At 34.9% G+C, this 12420-nt stretch overlaps 2 protein-coding genes across 2 annotated transcripts; both read right to left on the minus strand.

Moving 5' to 3' along the window:
• Positions 1-381: 381 nt before the first annotated feature.
• Positions 382-5380, minus strand: LOC111543993 (olfactory receptor 6K3). The gene is given in 3 exon segments (XM_023214400.2): positions 382-714; positions 716-1348; positions 3919-5380. Coding segments are annotated over 2 exon segments (948 nt in total). The 5' UTR covers positions 1331-1348; positions 3919-5380.
• A 1726-nt stretch (positions 5381-7106) lies between these two features.
• Positions 7107-8236, minus strand: LOC113225291 (olfactory receptor 6K3-like). Its single transcript, XM_026457038.1, is given in 2 exon segments — positions 7107-8107; positions 8110-8236. Coding segments are annotated over 2 exon segments (954 nt in total). The 3' UTR covers positions 7107-7280.
• Positions 8237-12420: the final 4184 nt, after the last annotated feature.

Genomic DNA, 12420 nt, shown 5'->3' on the forward strand with positions numbered 1-12420 from the left:
TCTCATGTTCTAATCTGTTAGACAAACATTAAAGCAATGGAAGGGACCAGGCATGGTAACTCACACCTGTCATCCCAGCACTTTGGGAGGCCAAGGAGGTTGGATCTCCTGAGGTCAGGAGTTCAAGACCAGCCTAATGAACACAGTGAAACCCCATCTCTACTAAAAATGCAAAAATTAGCTGGGCAGGGTGGTGCATGCCTGTAATCCTGGCTCCTAGAGAGGCTGAGGCAGGAGAATCATTTGAATCCAGCAGGCGGAGGTTGCAGTGAGCTGAGATCATGTCATTCCACTCCAGCCTGGGCAACAAGAGTGAAACTCCATCTCAAAAAAAAAAAAAAAAAAAAAAAAAAGCAAAGGAACGGAACCTGTGGCTCTGTATTAACCTCCAGACTTGTTCAACACTTTTTGAAAACAGAACAGTCTTTTAATCACATTGTTCATGTCCTTGTTTCTCAGGCTATAAATGATGGGATTGAAGAATGGAGCAAGTACAGTAAACATCAGTGAAATGGCTGTGTCCAAAACTGGTGGATAAGTGTCGCTGAAACGCAAGTACATGAGCGATACACTGCCAAAGAATATCAGGAAGACCATGAGGTGGCCTGCACAGGTAGAAAAAGCCTTTTGCCTCCCTTCAGAAGAGGGAATCCTCAGTATCACAGTGACAATTCTTACATAGGACAGGGCAATAATTAGGAAGGTAATGATGATGGGTCACAGCATGAATCACATCCTCAGTCAGAATCATGGACGTGTCTGTACAGGCCAGGCTTAGCACAGGGACCAAGTCACAGAAGATCTGATGGATTTGATTGGGCCCACAGAAAGGCAGTGTGGAAATCATCACAATCTCAGGAAGCAGGATAAGGAAACCAAAGATGCAGGAACCTGCAGAGAGCTGAGTACAGAGCCAGGGGGTCATGATCATTTGATAGCGAAGAGAGTTGCAGATGGCAACGTATCTGTCAATGGCCATGATGGTCAGCAAGATCCCCTCTGAATTTCCAAGTGCGTGGAAGAAATACATCTGCAAGAAGCAGCCCATCATGGAGATGGCCTTCTTTTCACTGATGAGGTTGGAGAGCATCTTGGGAATGGTGGCTGTGGTGTACCAGATCTTCAGAAAGGAAAATATACTGATAAAATTATACATGGGGTTGTGGAGATGGGTGCTCAGCCTTACAGCAGAGAAGATTAATAAGTTACCAATGATAATAAAAGTATAGATGAAAAGTAAAGGAAAGAAGTACAGGAGACTACCATCCTGAAGCCGAGGGAACCCAGTGAAGATAAATTCAGTCACTGTGGATTGGTTTCTGCTTTCCATATTTCCTAGTAGGGCTACCTGTGAATGAAGAGAGGGCATAGTCCAGCTCATGAGAAGGTAGAGAAAAAAATAAATAAGATGTACAGCTAAACAACTTTGAGGAATAAGAACTACCTTGAAGGTTTCATTTTTTTTCTGACTTTAAGCTAGTGTACATATTGTCCAATGTTTGATTTTTTTCATATTTTTCATATTTGATACAACTTTTTTTGTATCAAACATCGGACAATATGTACACTAGTTTAAAGTCAGAAAAAAAGAAACCTTCAAGGTAGTTCTTCTTATTCCTCAAAGTTGTTTAGTTGTACATCTTGTTTATTGGCACAACTGCAGAAATAGGGGTCTCCAAATGTTTTAGCAGTAAAAAAAAACTAGTTAAAATTATTTTTATTTTAGCTTAATGTCTAATACAAGTATTTGCATTTATAAGTCATATACATTTACTATATTATGGTATAATAATACAAAATTATATATGTGTAGCTTATATAATAAATTTTAAAAGTAAAATGTATGAATACAAATAAACATCATAGAAGTTATATTATGTTCTTTCCCTACCCGACTGGGCCATTGTGCCCATGCTCTTTGAAAATCTCTATTCTAAGGTGTTACAATGTAAAGCTGAAGTTGACATTGAAATCCTAAGTCTATTGTTACCTGTATGTCTTTTGGAAAATTACTTAATATCTCAGAGTCTCAGGTACTCAATTGCAAAATGGGATTAAAAATAGTACCCATCTAACAAGGATGCTGTAGGATTTAGTAAATACTTGTAGAAAGATTTGGACAGTGTTTGACAGGCAACTTCTGGAAAGAGTGATACAATCTACCTCACTGCATTTCTTGTTCTCCTTTAACACTGCTGTGCGCTTTCTCCTGAGCATTATACTGATACTATTCTGATCACATTCATCAGTGCCCCGCTAATTACTAATGGAAACTATCCAGTCCTCTCTGGCACTTGACACTTTTCCTTACTCCTGCTTGAGACTTTGGTCCTCTGTTTCCACGACTCCATTCTCAAGGGACGTGATCTCCAGATGGCTTTAAAGGCAGTTCTAGCTTTGACTTTTGCTTCTGTTTTATTTATTTTTATTTGTGTTTTCTTTCTCATTCTGCCTCTTCTCTCTTATATTAGTTTGTGTTGTCTTTCTTAAACTCTTTCCCAAGAGTTTATTTTCCCCAGGTTCCTATCATCCACTTCAACCTCTTATAGTTTTATATGCTCCTTAGTGATCTCATCCACTTACAGGATTTAACTGCTAATACTTCTAAATGTTTTTCTCTAACCAATCTCTTTTCATAAGCTTCACACCAACTATCTGACTCCTAACTCTCTCTAGCTTCACGTGCTAACATTCTCCCACTCCTCTCTCCCCTGCAATCCCATTGTTCATGTTGCTTTCTAAAATCACAGTTCCCTCCTGTTTGCACTACTTCCTCTGACTTTAAAGTAACATACCCCTCCCTCCTTTGCACCCTCTTCTCACACAAAAGCAATATATACTGCTGGTTAAAAGTCTAGATGCCAGAGGAAAAATTGCTGTCATTTAAATTCTCTTTATGGCTTACCAGCTCTGTGACTTAACATGAAGTTACTTAGCTTCTCTATGCCTTTAATATCTCATTTGTAAAATTGAGAAAATATTAACATTGGTTAATGAGGTCCTGAGAATGGCTAAACATTTTATAATAACAATAGAATTATATAGTATAGTATACAGTATTATTGCCTCACTAGTTGCTGGTACTATTCCAAGCACATTACATATATTTTTCACCTCATGGTCTTAATGCTCCAATGAGGTGAAATGATTATCCCCATTTTACAGAGGAGAAAACTTAGGCACAAACAGGTTAAGTTCTTTGTCCAGAAATTCTCAGTTAATGAAGGGCAAAGTCAGAGTTTAAATCTATGCACTGTATCTCTAGAGACACACTCTAACCTACATACAGTTGACTGCCTCTACCAATATGTGTAAATGTATTTTAAAACCTTAGTGTCAGGAATATAGGAAACACTTGGAAGTGTTGAATGCCATTATGCTGTATTGAAGCCTTCGTCAGGATCCATCATCAACTTACTTGTTTACCTTCTCTAGAATATGGGTCTCTCCTTCAGGACAGTGAATGTCTTTTATCCCTCATAGTGACTACAACATAGTGACTACAACAGTTAACATGTAGAGATGGTAGGTATCAAATACATTAACTTGAAACTCAGCCACTTGGTACAATTATAATTAAGTGCACAAGACAGCCATGAATAAGTGAACAAAGAAAATTGGGAACTGTTTGAAAAGGGAAGTATGACAATTCAGTTCTAATGAGAGCCCCAATCAAGTCTTGACTAGATGATCTCTCAGAAAATGGCATTATAAATGTGGCATGCTGTTTCATATATACCCATGCCCAGAACCACACTGAATAGAGCTTCCTCCTGTAAATATCTTTGCCTTCCACCCTTATTCAAAGTTCTAAATTCTTTAATAATAAGGTCTTCAGGTTATGAAATGACGATTATGATGATGATTATGCATGGTGAGTTAATTTGGTCTCTTTATGACTGAGTCATCTATACTCACCTTTCTAAAGATACAGGGACTCCTCAGCCTGCCTCAGTCTCTGCATCCTTGATATTGCTTCAGCCTCTTCAAAAAGGGATTTATAGTCTCTCCACAGGGCATCCAGGGAATAACAGGAAGCGGAACTGGGCTCTGTGGAGGATTCTTTCCCTCCACTGCACTGAAGTGAATCATCTTCTCTCATGGGGTTAATTAACAGAAAGTTTCCCCTCTTACTCTCCTTTTGTTAGATTTTCAGATCAAAGTTGTCAATAAATATATATATATATTTTTCCTGATAGTACTCATCTTCCCAAATTTGTAAGCTTCTTTCTCCAGCACTTTCATGATTGTCTCAGCTGTTCTTGAGTCTACCAGTGTACTAGGCAAAGGGCAGTTTTGACATGGTCCTGGCCTTCTTACATGAACACACAGATTTGGAAAGCCTTGAAGAAAATATACTGACACCAGAAGATCATCTTGAAAAGCTATTTTACAGACAATAAGGACATTTCATAATAAACACGTCACTGGGGATTTAGTGCCAATACTGAAGAAAGTGAGGAAACCATGTCTTTTTTTGCTTTTCTCATGCCGTGAGTATGTATGGGTCTTTCCTACCTTGAACAACTCACACTGGTTCTGCTGACTTCTCTATTGAAGATCAATATCTCATCTTTTCTACAAGAGTATTATTTATATCATGTGCTTCATCCACCGACCTGTTGAAATCGCAAAGTTCTCATTTTTTTCAAAGTTAATTACTTTTATCATGTCATCTTCTTCTGGAAATATGTATCAAGTTCTCAAATAGGAAGACATACTTTCTGAGTTTTGTCTAACTTTGCTTCTTATGATTTGGGAGCCTATTTTGGTTATCTAACTTGTAGTTTTTTTTAATTCAAAAATGTCAACAGACCACATTGTATTTCCAATGATTTTGTATAATATAAAACAGTCTCTTTTGATCCCATGACTCAAGCATTCTCAAGCTCAGAAATATTTTCCTTTAATTTTAATTATTATTTTCCTCTGTTTTGTTTGTTTTTTTCTAGAATTCCCGTAATCATATTTTGCTCTGTAGTATCTATTAATACATTATCCATATATGTCTTTTTCTCTTTGCAGATAATATTTGGCTCTTCATGTGGCTTCTCTAAATTCTGAGACATATCTTCCAGGCAATCTTACAAATCATTAATTTAATTTTCTGTAGTATTTAATATATTCTTCACTATCTCCATTGTATTTTAAATTTTGTATTTTTTATTTGCCAACATTTTTTTCTGATAGCTGTCTTCACAAATCTCATCAAAATTTTAAATAGGAAATATTTTAATGGTTCGTGTATTAGAATTAGTCTATGTAATGAAAGAGCATTGACTTTCAATTCCCAAACCTCTCTGTCTCTCTCAGTCTCTTTCTCTCTCTTTAACTATAGTAATCCAACTACTTATCGGGCTATGCATTTGACAAAATTAATGCTTTTAATATGTATGGTATATGGCAAAACTAAAATTATTTTTTTAAAGAAGACAATCTGTGTTTGTGTGTGAGAGAGAGGAGAGAATATATTTGGATACAAAAAAACCAAGATGTCAAATATCTAATTGTGCATAGCAAATATGGAAATATCTGCCACGAAGTTCAATATTAGTTATAGATTATTGCTATTGTGCTAAAAAGTTGTGCTTTTTCATTTTGTTTTAGTAGCCTCAGTTTACCTGGGTAGTTCCTCACTTCTCTGGCTTGTAAATTTAGGATTTACTTGTCATGCCCTTCTCTGAACACAGCTCAGGGGATAACTCCATTGTGACTAGGAAATTTCACTTGTACTTTGGCTCCATTCTCTCTACCCAGATTTCTCAAGGAGAGCATGGTTCTCAATTTCTGTTTTTCCAAGCTTTAATTATTTTTTTCTATCGGTTTTATGTAGACTTTCATCCAGTTAATTTCTAGGCTCTCCTCCCCAATTTTCTTGTCCAACACCAGGCAGATAAGTATTTTCCTCAGTTGGGTCCCATGTACTCATACCTGAGGAAGTGTTTTAACTTTGGGGGTCAATTGAAGGAACTCTTTTTCCCTAGGATAGATAATGCTTTGGTTTAATTGAATTTTGATTTTTGCTTTTTGCTGTTAAATTTTCAATATATATTTTTGTTCATTCCTGGACTGTCCAATAAACAGAACCAACTGGTACTTTTGATATAAATAGAAATTCTTTTATTTCCTATAAAAAAAAGAAAGTGATATACAATATTTCAGAGTATTTACATAGCTATCATGAAGATCTTTAGGTAACCTCATACATATTTTAATGTACATTACTATAGCCTTACACTTTTCAGTGCTTAAGTCATCTAACAGCTCATCTAGTCCTGACTGTTTTATTTCCATTGAATTTTTTGAGGAAGAAAATTTAAATATGTGTGTTTAAACTGTTATCTTAATACACAAATCTAAACTGAATTTTAGATAATTTCTAGTGGTAATGCATAGACATTTTAAAGGCAGCAAAAGTGAAAACAAGAGTAATGTAGTTCAAATGCTATATATTTTTGTTATCTATCACTTCAGAATGTGCTGGAGACTACTTTTAACCAAATAATTTTATTCAACCAAAGCAGTCAAAGTAAATGAAGTTTGAATTCAACTCAGCTCCAGATAAATAATGACAACAAATATACTGTAAATAATAATCATAGCTAAGTATTCCTAAGTATGAATTTTTGTTTTTAATATATCACTCTTTACTAGAGATTTCTTTAAAGCATCAATAACAAAATATAGTAATTAGTTGCAAATGATATTAACAGATAACACTTACTTTGCACATGCTCTGTGTTATGCATATTCTAAGCACTTGCATGGAGTAACTCATTTAATATTCATATTAGCATTTGAAGTCCTACTTTTAAAATATATTACTTTTATGCCAATAGATGATAAAACTAAGATGCAGACATGTTACAAAGTCACAAAGCAATATGTGGCATCACTGAAATACAAACCTTAACGTCTTCTACAGATCTGATTCTTTTAACTACTATGTTTTATAATTCATAGTTGTTATGAACGCTTATGTAATATAAGTATTTACATAAAATGTTTATATACCAATAATAAATTAACGTTCATAAAATATATTAATTATGTTTAATGGCTTAAACTTCATATTTCCTTTCTATTTTTTACCTACCTGTATAAGTCTAGACAGGTAGTCCATGCTATCTTAATTTGACATGTGAAAGCAGGATATACATGTACATGGAAAGAACAGGGATAAAGAGACACAAAATATCAGTGTAACAATGGATGAATTATATGTTAATTATACGGTTTATTGGGTTACAGTAGCATCCACAGTGAAAGGTGCCTATGAGCTAGCACTGATCTGAAGATAAATTAACCATCTTCTGAGGGCAGAAAAGCTTTTTAATTGCAATCTTCATGTCCTCATTTCTAAAACTATAGATGGTAGGGTTGAAAAAGGGAGCAAGAACTGCAAACATCAGTGCAATAGCTGTGTCCAAAATTGGTGGGAAAGTGGCAGAGAAACGCAGGTACATGAGGGACACACTGCCATAGAACATCAGAAAGACACCAAGATGGGCTGCACACGTAGAAAAGGCCTTCTGGCGGCCTTCAACAGTGGGAATCCTCAGGATCACAGTGATGACTGTGATATAAGAAAGGGCAATAACCAGGACAGAGAATATGATGGCCACAGCATGGATCACATCCTCAATCAGAATCATGGACGTATCTGTACAGGCCAAGCGCAGCACAGGTTCAAAATCACAGAAGATCTGGTGGATTTCGTTGGGTCCACAGAAGGGCAGTGTGGAAATCCATGCAATCTCTGGGACCAACACAAGAAAGCCAAAGATGTAGGACCCTGCAGAGAGCTGAGCACAGAGCCTGGGGGTCATGATGATTGGGTAGTGGAGAGGGTTACAGATGGCAATGTACCTGTCAATGGCCATGGTGGTCAACAAAATCCCCTCTGAATTTCCCAGTGAATGGAAGAAGTACATCTGCAAGAGGCAGCCAATCATGGAGATGATCCTCTGCCTACTGATGAGGTTAGAGAGCATCTTGGGAATTGTGGCAGTTGTGTACCAGATCTCCAGAAATGAGAAAATGCTGATAAAATTATACATGGGGTTGTGGAGACGGGTATCCACCTTGACTGCAAAAAAAAAATAAGATTCCCAATGACAATGAATATGTAGATAACAAACAACAGAATGAAGAAGAGGAGTCTACCATCTTCAAACTGTGGGAATCCAGAGAAGAGAAACTCCGTTACTGTAGTAGTTTGGTTGATCCTCACCATGGTCTCAGCAACCCTAACAGCTATGGATAGAAAGACACAGCTCATTTCCTAGAAGAAATTGACAAAGTCAGATGTGTTAGCTCATATAAAAGTCAAATAAAAAATATGCTTTAGGTGGATCATGTACTTCTCTTTATTTATGAATTAAACAGATATTCATTTGGTGCCTAATATGTACCAAACACAGCTGTGGGTTTGTTGAATTCAGCAGTAAGGAAAATAATCTCTACATTCATGAAGCTTACATTCAAAAGAAGGATACAAATAATAAGAAAACAAGACATTAAGAATGTCACATTTATAAACTATATAAACTAAAATAAATATATAGGGGTATTAATAATCTTTCATAATAATTCCCCAAATTGTTTTGAATCATATACCATATAAATTTTCTAATGGTTCTTAGATGTAGATTACATAAAACTTTTAGTTATCTTTCTCTATATATAATTATTGTAGAGTTGTATTCTCCATTTTCCTAAATATTTTTAGTTTTTAGTATTCTGCTCCTTTATCGCACCACAGACTGACACTGAGTGTGGCTAGAAAAGAGGGTAAAGTTTTCAGGCACAAATATGAAGGTAAAACCTTGGTAGGAAACTGTATTCTCAGCAGGAGAAAAGAATTAAGCTACCAGAAATTGACCAGAACAGAAAGAAGGGATCAGTGAGAAATTTGGCAGTGGAAGATTTGGTATCTTGTCAGTCAGGTTAAGTGTCCGTCCATGACAAATACTGAAAAGAAGCAGAGGGTTTTTTTATAAATATCTAAGTCACAGGATTCAGATTGCTTATATCCTGACGAAGACCATCACCATAAGAAGGCAAAGGCCAAAATGTGGGATTCTAGAACAATTTAGGTCTCTTGATACCATGTCCCTCAAAAGTGGCATAAACTATAAAGAAATAGTGCAAAGAAACTCATCAGTTGCACCCGGGGCTTATTGTCCAGGCAATTCAGAAGCTAGCCTAACAGATGGATCAAAAATTATTTAAGGAGAGAGATTTAGAACACAAAGGAAGTTTGAAAAAATAATATCTCCTTCGGGGTAATGTGGAACCATTTAAAAATTAACTCCTCAGACAAGAACATTTGCTTATGCTGTACACCAGCATTTTTCCATGAAGACAGCAAATATTTTCCCTTAGCTAATACTATTTTAAACATTATTTATAAATCATGAATTTAAAACTTCATGTTATTTTAGTAAGAAATAATATTTGAAGTTTCAAATTAAAACAAGGCATTTGAAACATAGATCAGGGAAATAAAAATATTTGGTACATTTTGGTATTTGTCAGACATCTCATTACAGAACAAAATATACATCTTGAACACATTCTATCAAGAACTGGTTTATATTAACGAAGTTTAACAAATATTACTTTGGCAGCTTCTGGAAAATCAAGTGCTTACAGAAAATTAGGACATTTTGATTGTTTTTATATATGCGCATCCTTCAGATTTTCACAAAGTAAGATAGCTGCAAACAAAAATATTACTGCTCTACAAATATTGTCATTGATTGATTTATTTGTTGATTTATTTGTTGTTTATGGAACATCTGGCACATGGATATCTATGTATGTATGTATGTGTGTATCTATCTATCCCTTTCTGCTTCTCTTAACTGTTTCACTTTGGTAAATAATCTTTCACAGTGAACTTCAGCTTTTCTCTTGTAGTGCCAGACTACCAAAGCAACCATGTGTAGTAGCTCTTTGATATTATGCAGAATATAAAACTTGTTGCTAAAAAAGTTTATGAGAAAGTTGATCAATCCGACAGTCAATTCACATGTTTTTCCATATCCTTATTATTTTAAAGATATAATTCTGAATTTGTGAATGTGGATGCTGGATGCTAGAAAATCAGCAAGTTCCACTTACTCCGAACTGGTTATCATTGATCAATTTACTGAGAAAAAAAAAAAAAAGAAATTGATCTGAACACCAAATAAAAACAGGTTTTTGCTACATTATAAGGTAGCTTGTCAATAAATAATAATTCGAGTATTGACAGAGTTAGACCTTAAATCTGTTGATGCAGAGTGGATACCAACAAGAAAAATTCTTTTGACTTTTCTCTGAGGAAAGTACTAGCTAGAGAAGAGAGAGCAAACATAAAGCAGAAAAGTGAAACAAAACAAGACAAAACAAAAATGTAAACAAACTAAACCAAAAATAAACAAACCTTGAGATCATTTGGAGCCCAGTTTAATTTAAACATTGATTAAGGAGAAAATAATTTACTTTTATTACTTTATGAGCAGAGAAAATCCATAACAAAGTAAAAAATTAAAAATCTAAAATTTAAAAAGCAAGTTTTGAAATAGAGTATATTCAAAGGCATAGCAGAATGAATTTTTATACTTTCTCTTAGTATGTAATTATCTTATACATATATTTATCTTATTTTATTTTAAATTGATAGAATTATATGTATTCATCATGCACAAGATGTTTTGACATATATTCTTCTTATTTTATACATTGGATTATATTGTAGAAAAAAGAATGTGTGTGTGTATATATATACACACACACACACACACACATGATCTGATTTTAGTTTTAAGTTTAAAAGATGATTCTAAGAATAAACTATGCGTACTTTTCCTATTGAAAAGGAGAGGAAGCCTATAGATAACAGATAACGACCTTAAATGCTAAAATACCATACAGGCAATTGAGTGGCCTACTTATAAAAACCATTTTTTCAATTATAACTTATTACTAGTTTATTTATTTACATTTATTATTTCCTATTGTGTGTCATTTTATAGTTTACTGGGCTTTGAGAATAAACAACCAAATAAAACATTAAAAATAAAGAAATATTGCAACCACAATGAATTAAAATTAATAAAAATTGGAGAATTTTGGAGGAGGAGGAGATTTGGAGTAAAGTGAAGAGAAGTGGCTGAACTTTGGAGTACCAATGGGATCTTAAAAGGAAGATATTCTATAGGCCATCAAGTAGACAGGTGTAAAGTTCAGAATGATGTCTGCATCAGTGATATGTATTTAGAAGTTACCCATATAAGTTATAAGTCATACGTGGCAACTCAATATTTATAAAGGTATCCAGGGGAAGTATATAAGAAAAGTAGAAAGTAAAGTGACAGAAAATTGTGGCCTGGGAAAACACCAGTCTCTAAGAGGAAATGGGGAAGAGGATCATGAAAAGTTAACTGGCAAAGGTGCACCAGAAAGGTAGAAAATTTAAGGAAGAAAGTAGTACGTGACAGTTTCAAATTCTGAAGATTATTCAAGTAATGCAGAGGTTGAAATATAAGAATATTTTTAGATGAAGTGATTTGGGAATCGCTGCTAACTATATCCAAATAATTTTCAGTGAAATATGAGAGAGGAAGGCATATGAGAGAGGAAGGCACACGAGAGTGGGTTAATTCATTTAAATGGGAACAATTTATTAAGCACATAATTTAAAGGCAGTTCAGAGTAGAAACTGGACTAAAATAAGTTAGTATTTAAGAACATGGAATTTGGTTATAGGCTGCATGGATCTGAATCATGGCTCTAACACTTCTTATTGCACTTGTGATTTTCGGGCAATTGTATAAACTACACTCTCAGTTTCCTCATCTGTAAAATGGAGATAATAAAAACAGTAAATTTTCATCGTTGCTGTAGAATTACATCAGTTTATACAGGCAGAATGCTTAGAACAGCGACTGGCGCATTGTCTGAAGTATATGTAGAAGGGAGACTGGCAAAAAGTTTGCAGCTATGAAGAGGTGTGTTTCAGAAAGAATAACAAGTATAAACATTTTTTTTAAAGCCACAAAAATAGTCTGATGCATACCAGAAATTAAACTAATTGCCTCTGGGCAGAACAGGCGGGAAGAGAGAGAGAGAGTATGTGTGTGTGTGTGTGTGTGTGTGTGTGTGTGTGTGTGTGTGTCAGAGAGAATATGATGATGATGCTGTAGATAAAGCTGGAGAAATCAGCAAAAAGCTTATCTTGAAGGAAGTAGTAACTTTCGTCTTGACAGAATGAGACTTTACCCTGCCACAAATAAGGAAACCACTGAATAATTTTAAACAGAGAATTAAATTTATTTCACAAAGCTTTAGATTTTGAAAAGCGAGTATGGTTGCATTATGTAGAATGGATGACTTGAGGTAGAAAAACAAGGTTAGTGGATGAAAGGCCAA

Source organism: Piliocolobus tephrosceles, chromosome 1 (genome assembly GCF_002776525.5).
Source record: "Piliocolobus tephrosceles isolate RC106 chromosome 1, ASM277652v3, whole genome shotgun sequence".
Classification (NCBI taxonomy): Eukaryota; Metazoa; Chordata; class Mammalia; order Primates; family Cercopithecidae; genus Piliocolobus; species Piliocolobus tephrosceles.